This window comes from Chlorocebus sabaeus, chromosome 25, assembly GCF_047675955.1.
Source record: "Chlorocebus sabaeus isolate Y175 chromosome 25, mChlSab1.0.hap1, whole genome shotgun sequence".
Classification (NCBI taxonomy): Eukaryota; Metazoa; Chordata; class Mammalia; order Primates; family Cercopithecidae; genus Chlorocebus; species Chlorocebus sabaeus.
The window spans coordinates 82,774,623-82,788,663 of record NC_132928.1 but is presented as its reverse complement, the minus strand read 5'-3'; the positions used below and the strand labels follow the sequence as shown (position 1 = coordinate 82,788,663).

Here is a 14,041-nt window from a genome sequence, read left to right as displayed (position 1 = left end):
TACAGCATTATGCTGAAAAGAGCCCCTGCGTGTAACCGTTGCCAATGTGTGTTGTACCAGTCAGAACGATTTGAAGGCGTTTTAAACGAAAAGCTGGAGAAACATATAAGAAGACAGATCTAAGATGGAAGAAAAGGCGGATTCGGGTTGAAATGCCAAGTTGAGGACTGAAGAAAGCATTTGGACAAAGCAGCCTCCAGGCTGGGAAGGCGAAAAGCCAAACGAGTATAGCCACCAAAGACCCAGAAAGGCCAATAGATTGTGCAGTGAGTCGGTTTAACTGAAAGGCGGTTTCCTTTTCCTCCATTTGCTCAGTCCCAATTGGAAGCGCACTGCGCGGCCTGCGCCGCGCTCTCGGCCCGGGTTCGGCGTGGGGGCGGGGAGGTAAGTACGGTAATGGGCGGGGCCGAGCGCGGGCGCGCTCCGGCTTTCCTCCTGCGCAGCGCTCCCGTCAGCGCAGGGGGCGGGGCGCCTATATTACGTGCGCGGCGCCGCCCCTGCGAGAGGACGTTGCGTGCTCGCTCGCGCCACGCGAGTCTCCGCGTCTCCCTCGCGAACTCGGTGAAAGGAATTGGCGCCGTTCGACACCAGGCGGATCCGCTCTGCAGCACGACCCCATCTCCAGCCGCAGCCGCAGCCGCCGCCCGGGCCGAGGAGCAGCCGCAGCAGCCGCCACCAGTGGCCGAGTGAGCGGAGCCGAGTTTGAGGCAGCGCCTAGCGGTGAATCGGGGCCCTCACCATGAGTTCCTCGCCTGTTAATGTAAAAAAGCTGAAGGTGTCGGAGCTGAAAGAGGAGCTCAAGAAGCGACGCCTTTCTGACAAGGGTCTCAAGGCCGAGCTCATGGAGCGACTCCAGGCCGCGCTGGACGACGAGGAGGCCGGGGGCCGCCCCGCCATGGAGCCCGGGAACGGCAGCCTAGACCTGGGCGGGGATTCCGCCGGGCGCTCGGGAGCAGGCCTCGAGCAGGAGGCCGCGGTCGGCGGCGATGAAGAGGAGGAGGAAGAGGAAGAGGAGGAGGAAGGAATCTCCGCCCTGGACGGCGACCAGATGGAGCTAGGAGAGGAGAACGGGGCCGCGGGGGCGGCCGACTCGGGCCCGATGGAGGAGGAGGAGGCCGCCTCGGAAGACGAGAACGGCGACGATCAGGGTTTCCAGGAAGGGGAAGATGAGCTCGGGGACGAAGAGGAAGGCGCGGGCGACGAGAACGGGCACGGGGAGCAGCAGCCTCAACCGCCGGCGACGCAGCAGCAACAGACCCAACAGCAGCGCGGGGCCGCCAAGGAGGCCGCGGGGAAGAGCAGCGGCCCCACCTCGCTGTTCGCGGTGACGGTGGCGCCGCCCGGGGCGAGGCAGGGCCAGCAGCAGGCGGGAGGTAAGAAGAAGGCGGAAGGCGGCGGAGGCGGCGGTCGCCCCGGGGCTCCGGCGGCGGGTGAGTGCTGCGTTGTACGTTGCGCGCGGCGGGAGGCCCGCGCGGGGTGGGGACCGTGCCCCAGGCCTGCCGGAGCCCCGCAGGGGGAGGGAGCCCCGGGCGGGCGGGGGCCGCGGGGAGGGTGGCGGGTGGGGGAGGGGGCGCGGGGAATCCCAGATTAGCCGAGAGGCCTCGGGCTCGGGGCGTGTGTGCGTGTGTGCGCGTGTGTGTGTGTGTGTGTCGGCGGTGGCAGCGCCTCCATTATGTGGCTCGAGAGCCGGGGGGAGCTGCAGCTGCCGCTGGAAGGGGAGGAGCCGCGGGCGGGCGGCGGGAGGGAGCCCGGTCGGCCCGCGGTGGCGCCGTCGCGCTGCGTGCGCGCGGTGCGGGCACATGTCTCGGGGGGAGGGGAGAGGCCCCAGGTCCCGGGGCGGGCGCGCTTTGGCGGCTCCTCGCCGCTGTATTGTGCAAGGAGCGCAGGGGCTCGGCGTGACGTCACTTCCTGCGGGAGGAGCCGGGCGGGGCGGGGGGCGGAAGATCAGTACAATGCGGCCGCGGGGAGCGCGGGCCCGCGGGGGAGGGGGGCGCCGCCGCGCCGGGCTCGGCCCCTCCCCCTCCTGCGCCCTGGTCTGATACACGTGGGCTTCGGGCCTGGGCCGCGCAGTTTTTCTTTGGGTTTCTCGAATCATCGAGGAGACTGGCAAAATTAGTAACGTCTTTAGACTGCGTCACTAGCGCCAATCCAATTCGTAGCTGATTGTTCTTCGAATTCACATTTGAGTCCTCGGTTAAAACCTCAGTTAAAAAGCAGGATAAAGTCGAGCTGCTTTGCTTCTCGGAACGGAAAAGCGCTTTTTTGTTGTTGTTGAGCGGCTTGGCCTCTTATGGGGGTCTTGTGTGTTTTAGGGGACGGCAAAACAGAACAGAAAGGCGGAGATAAAAAGAGGGGTGTTAAAAGACCACGAGAAGATCATGGCCGTGGATATTTTGAGTACATTGAAGAGAACAAGTATAGCAGGTATAGGATGCCCACCTAGTTTGACTTGTCATCCCTTATTCGTTCGTTGATCGGAAAGCTGTATCAGGAGACAATTCTGTCTTTCAGAGCCAAATCTCCTCAGCCACCTGTTGAAGAAGAAGATGAACACTTCGATGACACAGTGGTTTGTCTTGATACTTGTAAGTGAAGCTGTTTCTCCCCAGTTATGAAATGCGGTGATGGTTTTTTTGTTTTTTTGTTTTTTTTTTGCTTCCAAAATGTTAGAAAACTTAATGCTTAAGTGCAGCAAAAGTTGGGTTAGTTTTTTTTAAAAGCAGGAAGACATAATGGTTTATATTCAGAACCTAGTAGTTTAATATTTAGCACGGCATCAGTTGTATCAAATGGATTATTTTACAGGCTCTAGGAGTTTCGTATTTTTATGACTTGAAAGTTCTCGTTCTTAGGAAATGTAAAATTAATGCCAGTTTCTGACTAGCTAACGGAAACTTGTAACACTACCTTAATTTAGCCTTACAGGCTTCTACAATAAAGTAATTCATTTTTTTGTGGAATTATATTAAGTGAGCTATTTGGGCTAGTTAAATATTTACTAATGACTTCTCCCATTAGCACACAAGCATATTCCCTATTCTAAAAGATTGTAATACTACTTTTTCAATAACTGCTCTTTTGTTCTCAATTCCAGTTCAGTAGCTGCTGCTTTAAACATAAGTTGATTTCTTCCAAAGACCTGAGGCAGCAGCAGTGGGCTATCACTGGGCCACTAGCTTTCTTCAGCAGCGAATGGTATCAATGGCAGTGCAGCACTGTAAATACTGCTACTTCACCCAGTTGGGTTGCAATTGAGTATGAGAAAGTATTGCAAACCTCTAAGTGGGCTTTGACTGTCAGACTTGCATTTTTTTTGTTGTTATAAAAAAAAGTAGTTGGTTTAGTGATCAGAATTCACAACTCTGGGTGTGGTAAATAGACCAAAGAATAGAAATACCTGTTTGAAAGTATCAGCTGTGGTGTCAGCCTGCTCTGTTAGATGGAAGGCATTGAAGCTTAGCTTCTCATGTTTTCTTGTACAATTTGGTTTTATTCAGATTTGTAAGAGTGTAAATGTAAAACTTTCTTACTGGAATGTCGTTACAGAAGGTTGAGATAGTCATCTGAGCCTTTTTAAAATAAAAAACTGCAGGTGAAAAAGGAGTTAGTTGATTTGAAAGTTTTATGTGAAATTCTGGGTTGTGTAAATAAAAAGTTGCTAGGAATTGGCAAGGTAGTGAAGTGGTGACTCATGCAGGTAATGTAATTGTTAGATTTTTTAGCAAATCAGATAGGAATATGTCAATATAAACACAATGTTGAATTCAAACAATCTGTTGAATTAAATTCTGTTGATTACAGTAATTCTAATTTAAGAAAAATTCCAAACTGTAGATTTATTTTTCTCTCATCAGTAAAAAAAAAAATCGAATTCCAGCTTGACTTTAGCTGTTGAAGTGAGAAGTCTGAGAAGGTGCATGTTAATGAGCCAGTGACCCATAGGTAGCTAGGTTAAAGACACTTTGGATTTGGATAATCCGGGAAGCAGTTAATCCCTAATTGTTGAACAGGCAGTTCTGAGTAAAGAGGACCTAAAATGCTGCACTATTTAACAGCATTAGACGGCCAGGTTTGTACTTCATAGATTTAGGCTGTCTTCTTCACAAGTTTTAGAAGAAGAATTTAGGAGCTAGAGCCCTGGTGCAGGATCAACAGCAGCTCATACTCCTGTTTCAAAATAATTTGGTCGTGGCCTCCTTTCAGTTTTAATGTGGCACTGGTAAATCTACCTGGTTCTGGCATGCTTCACTTTGATTTCCTGCTATCCTCTACTGCTTGCCTCTAAATCAAGGTAAAGAGCAGAGCAGGTATGTATTAATGTCACATTGTCTTGATTATTTTAAATACTTAAAATATACATGTTAAACCTTGGTATTAGTTTCAGAGGCAGTTTACTTTTCAGTACATAATTTAAAAGGAGTGACTTGGTGGGAGTGGGGCTTTAAACTGAAAATTGGAACAACAGCATGATGTGGAGAAAGTTGTGCAGCGTTAAGAAGTACATGCAAAAATTGAATAACCAAGTTTTCTCTACGTAGCAGATATGTTTACAGTGGATGTCAAAAGTAACACAGTATTTGGTATAATTACAGATAATTGTGATCTACATTTTAAAATATCAAGAGATCGTCTCAGTGCTTCTTCCCTTACAATGGAAAGTTTCGCTTTTCTTTGGGCTGGAGGAAGAGCATCTTATGGTGTGTCAAAAGGCAAAGTGTGTTTTGAGATGAAGGTAAATGCAATTTTATGATGTTTTTGTTTGTTTTTGGAGACAGAGTCTCACTCTGTCCCCTAGGCTGGATTGCAGTGGTGTGACCTAGGCTCAACTGCAACCTCCCCGTCCTGGGTTCAAGCGATTCTCCTTGCTTCAGGCTCACAAGTAGCTAGGACTACAGGCAGGTGCCACCACACCTGGCTAATTTTTGTATTTTTAATAGAGAACGGGGCTCCTGACCTCAGGTGATCCACCCACCTCCGCCTCCCAAAGTGCTGGGATTACAGGCCTGAGCCACCGCGCCCAGCCTTTTTTTTTTTTTTTTTTTTTTTTTTTCTTTTCTTTTTAAAATAGTGACAGGGTCTCACCATGTTGCCCAGGCTAGTTTTGAACTCCTAAGCTCAAGTGATCTGCCTGCCTGGGCCTCCCAGAATACTGAAATTACAGGTGCTTCATACTGCTAAGTTATCAGAGGTACTTATTTTTGAAGCTTCCTGTAAATTAAAAGAGGAACTTGGAACCTTCATTTTGTTGTGACAGTTAAGTTTGTTATGTTAGAACTTGACATGCAGAGCTAGGCAACTTTTTATTTAGGGTACTTCATTTTTATCAAGCATTTGAAAGGGCCACCAGAGTGAAAAATAAAATTTGGTTAGATTACAGGTTTTGTTGGCGAAAAAAACATTAAATGTATCCTTTAATTGGCTTTAAGTTGAAGACTGACAACATGAACTGTAAAAATATTAACTATTCTTTTAAATATGGGTCAAATAAGTATTTAACATTTCAAGTGATAAGCACATCAGTTTAAAGTTCTTACAAATATTAGGGATGGGCTAGAGTGTGCCATCTCTTTGTATTTGTAGCTGGAGGAAGATTAGCTCATGACCCTATGAAATAAGCGAGAGTTAAGGGGTTACCTCCTTGGTTTATGATTTTAATTATTTAATGATTCGACTTTCAGGTTACAGAGAAGATCCCAGTAAGGCATTTATATACAAAAGATATTGACATACATGAAGTTCGTATTGGCTGGTCACTAACTACAAGTGGAATGTTACTTGGTAAAGATTCTTTTTGACTGATGTGGGCTCATGAATGTTTAGGAGGGTCTGATATCCTTATTTTTTAACCAGACTAGAGGGCATTCTAAGCCTTTTGTCTGTTTTTATCTATTCTGTTAATACTCCAGACAAGTAATATTAGCACATAGTAGGCACAGGCTACATTTTAGTTTTTGTTCCTTTATTAGAAGTTTATGGTTGAAATAAAATCTTACCCATGATATGCAAATTGTCAACTAATTTGGTCTCTGCATATATGTATATCCCTCCTAACTTTTATCAATTCTAGTACAGAGGTAGAAAAGTAATAGTGTCAGTGACAGGTGATTAGGTTATATGCTCATTTCTCTTGTAGCCTACATTTTAAGTAGTGAAATAGATGAGTCTTTGGACTATTTTAAAAATCTACTTCACGAAGGTTAATTACTTTCTTAGGTGAAGAAGAATTTTCTTACGGGTATTCTCTAAAAGGAATAAAAACATGCAACTGTGAGACTGAAGATTATGGAGAAAAGTTTGATGAAAATGATGTGATTACATGTTTTGCTGTAAGTTAAAGCTAACTTTCTATGTATAAATGGCAAATTAGTAGCTATATCTAGGAACTTTTAAGAAGCTTTATTAAGGTCAATCTTCAATAGGAGCAACATAAATACACCAGTCCCTGGGTTAGTATAGATACTCATTCAGCAGTTGAATTGGGAAAATACAGGACATTTTTGAGGAACTCACTAATTTCATTTTGACTGAAAACAGTGAAGATGAAATTAACCTAGAAAATTTAGTCTAACTTCTAGGTCACTATTGTTTCTGGTTCTGGAGATACGTGCTTCATTGTTTGTAACCATCAGATTTCTTAACTGTGTAGCCCTTAGAGGCCACTTAATAGTTGTTTAACCTGTAGCTCCCACAGGATAAGCTTTGCTCCCAATTTTAATTATTAGTTTTTTAGAAAGTTTATAGGAAGCAGATAACTTGAATTTTTTGCTGTTTAACAGAACTTTGAAAGTGATGAAGTAGAACTCTCCTATGCTAAGAATGGACAAGATCTTGGCATTGCTTTCAAAATCAGTAAGGAAGTTCTTGCTGGACGGCCACTCTTCCCGCATGTTCTCTGCCACAACTGTGCAGTTGAATTTAATTTTGGTCAGAAGGAAAAGCCATATTTTCCAATACCTGAAGAGTATACTTTTATCCAGAATGTCCCCTTAGAGGATCGAGTTAGAGGACCAAAGGGGCCTGAAGAGAAGAAAGATTGTGAAGTAAGTGATTTTTTTTTTTTTTTTTTAACTGGCATTTGAATATTGTTTGCCTGGCACAAAATGACATTTAGAAGAGGTAGATGATTAGTCTGTTTACTTTGTGCTGTACATATTTCTCTTAAGTAACTATTGTTTTCCCCTTATGTTGACTGTTACTCTTTCCATAAATACAAATTTTTGTCCCTTAGTATAAGGGCTATGAAGACTTAGATATTTAAATTGGTCTTAAAAGAACAATATTTAAAGAATTATTAGGTGGTGTCTAATGACATTTCTTTATTTTCACTAGGTTGTGATGATGATTGGCTTGCCAGGAGCTGGAAAAACCACCTGGGTTACTAAGCATGCAGCGGAAAATCCAGGGAAATACAACATTCTTGGCACAAATACTATTATGGATAAAATGATGGTAAGTAAAATGTTTAGGGCCTGATCTCAGTGTTTAAAATAGACGAGGAGAGGCTGGGCATGGTGGTTCACGCCTGTAATCTCAGCATTTTGGGAGGCTGAGGTGGATGGATCACCTGAGGGCAGGAGTTTGAGACCCACCTGGCCAACATGGCAAAGGCCCATTTCTACTGAAAATACAAAAATTAGCCAAGGGTGGTAGTGGGCACCTGTAATCCCAGCTGCTCAGGAGACTGAGGCAGGGAGAATTACTTGAACCTGGGAGGCAGAGGTTGCAGTGAGTCGAGATCGTGCCATTGTACTCCAATCTGGGCGACAGAGCAAGACTCTGTCTCAGAAAAAAAAAAAAGAAAAATGATAGACCAGGAGGTATTCTAGGTAAACCTTTTGCCTTTGTCTCTATCCATTTTGTTAATATCTTAAGAAGCTGGGAGGAAAGATAAGATTAAGTTGGTTCTTTAAGTAAGCTCTGTGAGGGTAAACTGCCTTCCAGTGACTAGGCTCCTGTGTTTTTGAGCACAGGAGCTGCTAGTGTTTCTAGAAGTTAAAAAGAATTAAGTGTAGGGTGTAGGGTCTTGTTACATAGTTTAAGTGACCCTGTTTTTGTAACAATAATGGACAAAGGTAATATAAAATGTTGCCTGCTTTACATATAGATGAGAGTCGAATTTTAAAAAGCATAACTTATTAAAATTCACAAGTTCAAGGGGAAATTTTAACTTTTGAATATAGGTGGCAGGTTTTAAGAAGCAAATGGCAGATACGGGAAAACTGAACACACTGTTGCAGAGAGCCCCACAGTGTCTTGGGAAATTTATTGAGATTGCTGCCCGAAAGAAGCGAAATTTTATTCTGGATCAGGTATGCTGTAGCTTTGAAGATGAAAAATATTAACTGATAATTTAGATAGATTGGTGTAGAATTCACATTTAGGGTTGTGAACATAAATTTCTTTTTTTAAAGACAAATGTGTCTGCTGCTGCCCAGAGGAGAAAAATGTGCCTGTTCGCAGGCTTCCAGCGAAAAGCTGTTGTAGTGTGCCCAAAAGATGAAGACTATAAGCAAAGAACACAGAAGAAAGCAGAAGTAGAGGGGAAAGACCTACCAGAACATGCGGTCCTCAAAATGAAAGGCATGGAATTTTAATTTAACTCTGTTAAGTGTGTTAAATCTTTTTTTTTTTTTTTTAATTTTTTTTCATGCATATTCTGCTTATGTAACTTTGTTATATCTATTAGGACTTACTCTTCTGAAAAGTTAACATTTTTTCCAGCAGTACTGCTTCAGGAATTACAATTGCACTTGTTAAATATGCATATATGTTTGGTCTATTTCTGTTTATTTTTAGGAAAATACGTTACTAAACCTTAATAATTTGTTAGCTTTAGGATTGTGGGGATTTGTGGTGGGTTTCTAAGTTAATAATACGACTTTGTTTCCTGCAGGAAACTTTACCCTCCCAGAGGTAGCTGAGTGCTTTGATGAAATAACCTATGTTGAACTTCAGAAGGAAGAAGCCCAAAAACTTTTGGAGCAATATAAGGAAGAAAGCAAAAAGGCTCTTCCACCAGAAAAGAAACAGAACACTGGCTCAAAGAAAAGCAATAAAAATAAGAGTGGCAAGAACCAGTTTAACAGAGGTGGTGGCCATAGAGGACGTGGAGGATTCAATATGCGTGGTGGAAATTTCAGAGGAGGAGGCAAGTTAATTTTGAGTGTTCTGTATTTAGTTCAGGATCGAAACAAATGATAATTTTATAGTTTGGATATAACTGGTTTCTTCCTCATTAATGGTATGCTGTCACAGTAACTAGTATTCATGTAATTTGACAGTAAATACACCTAGGTTATGTTAATGGTTAGAATTAAACATTACTTTTGTCTTTAAACAATTATTTTTGGAGAAAAAGGAACAATCTAGAGGAATCCTGAGTCTTCTGTATAAGTAGGGTACAATGCAATGAAACTAAAACATCTCTTGTTTTTAGCCCCTGGGAATCGTGGCGGATATAATAGGAGGGGCAACATGCCACAGAGAGGTGGTGGTGGCGGTGGAAGCGGTGGAATCGGCTATCCATACCCTCGTGCTCCTGTGTTTCCTGGCCGTGGTAGTTACTCAAACAGAGGGAACTACAACAGAGGTGGAATGCCCAACAGAGGGAACTACAACCAGGTAATGATTAAAGATCCCTGGAAGCATGATGGTATCTGTATAGCTTAATCTGGAAGGTTGTGAGCTTTATGTTGGGGTGTCTTAGTAGTCCATAAGGAACATGATAGGCATTGACATAAGGAAAATTGAACTAGTAATGGTGAAATGAGTCTACTTACTTTTGAGTTTTTTCAGGTATACTAATTAACAAGTCAGATGCGTTTCTCATAATGAATAAAAAATTAAAACTAAGAAACCAGCAGAGGGTATCCAGAATTTGTGTATTGCCCCCTAAGATTAGGGGCTAGCAACCTGTCCATTTCTGCTCCTCTCTCCCACCCCCGCAAACCTAACAAGCGATTGAGCCCAGAGCTCTTAGATCTATTTCCTTTTTGTAGAACTTCAGAGGACGAGGAAACAATCGTGGCTACAAAAATCAATCTCAGGGCTACAACCAGTGGCAGCAGGGTGTAAGTAATTTCTTACGTGGTTTATGTACTTTAATTGTATTTTGAGTTCCTAAGATTTATCAGTCTTGAAAAAGATCCTGTCCAGGGATTGAAGTGTTTATAAGTGTTAATAGGGTAAAGTGTGAATCGTGTTGCAGTAGTAGCCATAATCTACCTTTGAAGGCAAAATAGGTTGAAAATTGCTATAAGTTAAATTTTTTTAATGAAGTAATATTATTTAATATATACAGCTCTTTTTACTGTTAGCTTTAATTGTGTAAACTTAATTGTGTAAACTAACAAATTCATGATGTGTTTCATTTTGTAATGTGTATTGATAATTATGGGATATTAAAACTAAATCTGGTAGAAATCAGAGGTATGACAAGTATAAATTTGTTTCCAGCAAATTACTCTGAATTAGATTCATTGTCATTTCCTAAAAACAGTTTGAGTGGCTTATTGATGTTTTTTCTTTAAAAACAAAATTTTCTCTTACAGCAATTCTGGGGTCAGAAGCCATGGAGTCAGCATTATCACCAAGGATATTATTGAATACCCAAATAAAACGAACTGATACATATTTCTCCAAAACCTTCACAAGAAGTCGACTGTTTTCTTTAGTAGGCTAACTTTTTAAACATTCCACAAGAGGAAGTGCCTGCGGGTTCCTTTTTTAGAAGCTTTGTGGGTTGATTTTTTTTCTTTTCTTTTTTGTACATTTTTAATTGCAGTTTAAAAGTGAATCGTAAGAGAACCTCAGCATTGTGCACGATAAGAGAATGTGTCAGTATTTCAGGGTTCTACATTTTATCTGTAAAATGTGACTTTTTTTTTTTTTATCACAACAGAAGTAAAATGTTGCTTTGTACCTGGTGTCTTTTATTAAGAATTTACTCCCCCCGTTTCTCACAGAGAATAACAGTCGGGAGTCATTGTCACAATATAATAGAAATGTTAGCAACCAGATTCATGTAAGGACTAAGTGGTCCTCATGAATTGCATTAAGACTCTGTACTGCTCATATTACACTCCATCCTCTCTGTAGTTTGCTGGGTAGTGGAGGGGGTAAGCTAAATCGTAGTTTCTGACAATAACTGGGAAGGATTTTTCTTAAATAACAATGGAATTGGTATAATTGGGATTGAAAACCAAAACTTGGAACTAAGATAGAGAAGATGGAGTGTATGTAGAAGGGCTGTTAAAAATGTAAACCTTGGTTGCATTATTTGTGGAGGCTCAAACTTGTGAAGGTTAAATACCATAATTTTTCCATTTGTTCTGCATTTTGATTCTGAAAAGAAAGCTGGCTTTGCCCATTTCTTATTAAAAAAACTTGTTGTAAATCCAGTTGTCTAATGGGATCTATATGAAGTTAGCCATGTCTGTATGCCCTTCTCCCACAAAATACTGTATAACTAGTGTGCTTGTAGTAGTTAACTCCACCATCTTTGTAAGCTAATGAAATTGTGAGTCACCCATTTATATCTTAATTTTTAATCATGTCAGTTCTTGAATGGGTATCTCCTTAGCCTGCTGATTTCTTTTTCTTTCTAAAGAAAGTGGGTGGAGAAATTAATTTAGACGTTTGTTTGCAATAAAAAGAATTCATTTTACTCTTGTTTTGGGATTCTCGCCATCAAGGTTCAAAATCCCTTTATATAACTCCCAAGAGGAGAAATATTAAGTGTGTGCTTTCTGGACAGCTTATTTACTCTGCATAGAACATTTAGGTTTTAAAAACTTAAATGTATACTGACAATTGATATATAATTATGAAGTAAAGTTGAATTCTTCCCTTCCCCTCCCCACCAGACAACTTTTAACATATTTAATGAGGGGAAAAGGTACTGGCTGGGAGAAGTTAACACTGAGTTTATCATCTTTACAGAATGCTAATGCTGTCCTCAACTGATTATTTTATATACATATATGAGATACATGAAACTCTGGGAACAGATGCTTTTAGAAGCCATCATGCAAGCCAGTCATTGATGTCACTACTACACAACACTGCTAACTTGACTGTAGCTCTGTAATAACATTAGATCCCCTAATTGTAATTATATTGGGTTTGCACAGAACACTTTTAATCTTCCCCTCACCCATGTGAAGTGAGGAATCAGGAGTCAAACTGTAGAACTAAAATTTGACTTCAGTCTAGTGTTTCCTTGGTGTTTTTAGGTTGCTTTTGGTAAGTTTAGGTTTGCTATATTTCTGATTGCTTAGAATTTTGTTTTAGCCCTTTAAAATCAGATCTTAAATATGAATTCATACTTCTAAGGAATTTTCTTGCTGTAAGCTGGAGTTTTAAGTGATGGTGTAGGTTCAGTTGAGACATTTTTGGAACAAAGGCTAATCCTTAGTTAACATAGGATATTTAACAGTTGAAGATAGTGTCATGGATTTTTACCTTTTCTAGCAAGTAATGCTAAGAACCACTGGCCTGAGCTACTCTTCAGTATACCTTATTACGATTGCATAGGCTTACCTAGAGGAACAGTTTCAGGTTTCGATGCTAATCAGCGTTGTGTCCTAAAGTTGTCCTTTGTGCCTTTAAAAAGTCTTGGATATACCCTGTAGTTTAAAATTGCTTATTAAGGAATTCATTTTATAATTGCAATGGGAAAGTAATGGTCAGGTAACACTAGGTAGACTATCATTCCTGTTTAGCCCAGAGAATTTGGGGAGAGTAGTTAAAAATGGTACCCAGAAAAATGTTAAAATTTTTAGTCAAGACTGGAATTAATAGAATTATCTACACTTGTATGGAAGAAATAACCTTAAAGTGTTTAAGGGATTCAGAGAAGGGAGTGTACCAAATAGCAAGCAACAGGGAGAAAATTAGGTAAGTTAAGAAATAAGATATGAATGAGAAACCCGATTTATTGCTCATCCTTCCCATGCCTCCCTAATGGCAAGCAAAAATCTGAACAACCGAAAAGGATGTAGTTCTGGACAAATCCTAACTACCCAAAGGAAACTCACTGTGAGATTGCTGTTGATTTGAGGGGTGCTTTCACTAAGAGGTTATATTTGAAAATAGAATAACATGCTGAGTGAAAACTGGCTTTGGATTGGTCAGCTGCAGTAATACAAAAACAGCAGAGAATTTGAGAAAAGAAAACTAAAACTTAGACTGCTGTGAGATAGAAATGATGTAAATAAAATTATATGGAAAGTTTTCCCTCATATACTCACACATCCTTTGAAGGGCTCTGGCTTTGACCAGTTTATGACCTTGAGCAAGATGAAATCATGAAATTGAGTCAAATCAATTTGACACTGAAATGACAAGAGGAAACTCTTAAATTTATAAAAACAAGCCCTCATTTGCCTAGGACAGATCCTGTCTATAAAAATAAAGATTGAACCTAGATGTTCTGAGCACTAGCAACAAGGTATTAAAGTTTAAAGGAATTTTCTTTGAAAAAGTTATGAAATTATTCTAGGAAACAACCATAATAGTATTTTAAGGGACTTTCACCTGGGGATTTTATATTCATGAATAGAGTGTATTCTGTATTTAAAATGTCTCATTTGTGGGAATTGAATGACATGTTTTTTGATAAATTTATTCACAATATAAATTGACTTTCTATTCTAGGACCATGTAAATAATGGGTTCCATTGCACAAATAAAAATATTTTAATAGCTTCTTAGGCAGTGGTGTAGACATCTTGGATATAAATAATTGTAGACCTTGTATATTTGGTTTTTTAAAAACTAGCATAAACAGTGAGAGAGGCATAAACATATCTTTTAGAGCCCAAGTGGTAGTGTCTAGCATTGGATATAATAAATGGATGTTTTACAAAGTGTTTCCATAATTCTCTTCCTATACATAAATATAAAATGTCTTGTTTTCAAAAGTGGATGGAACTTGGCTGGGTGTGGTGGCTCACGCCTGCAGTCCTAGCACTTTGGGAGGCCAAGGTGGGAGGATCACTTGAGCTCAGGAGTTTGAGACCATCTTGGGCAACATAGTGAG

At 41.2% G+C, this 14,041-nt stretch overlaps 1 protein-coding gene across 2 annotated transcripts; it reads left to right on the top strand.

Annotated features, from left to right (window-relative positions):
- Window positions 1-739: 739 nt before the first annotated feature.
- HNRNPU (heterogeneous nuclear ribonucleoprotein U) lies at window positions 740-13,712 on the top strand. Of its 2 annotated transcripts, none has more exons than XM_007990010.3 (14): window positions 740-1,373; window positions 2,313-2,424; window positions 2,512-2,585; window positions 4,593-4,732; window positions 5,679-5,778; window positions 6,214-6,326; window positions 6,777-7,040; window positions 7,330-7,449; window positions 8,181-8,309; window positions 8,412-8,580; window positions 8,894-9,148; window positions 9,437-9,621; window positions 9,999-10,070; window positions 10,551-13,712. In XM_007990010.3, the coding sequence occupies exons 1-14, from the start codon at window positions 740-742 to the stop codon at window positions 10,602-10,604; spliced, it is 2,421 nt and encodes an 806-aa protein (XP_007988201.1). In that variant the 3' UTR covers window positions 10,605-13,712. The 2 variants fall into 2 exon arrangements, with proteins under 2 accessions (XP_007988201.1, XP_007988200.1); XM_007990009.3 differs by having other exon boundaries at window positions 740-1,430.
- The last annotated feature ends 329 nt before the right edge of the window (window positions 13,713-14,041 follow it).

Bases quoted from the DNA above. Each gene is read 5' to 3' on its own strand.
- HNRNPU (XM_007990009.3), top strand. From the start codon at position 740: ATGAGTTCCTCGCCTGTTAATGTAAAAAAGCTGAAGGTGTCGGAGCTG. The intron at 5,779-6,213 runs GTAAAGATTCTT...TTACTTTCTTAG, and splicing joins TACAAGTGGAATGTTACTTG to GTGAAGAAGAATTTTCTTAC. The intron at 9,622-9,998 runs GTAATGATTAAA...TCCTTTTTGTAG, and splicing joins ACAGAGGGAACTACAACCAG to AACTTCAGAGGACGAGGAAA.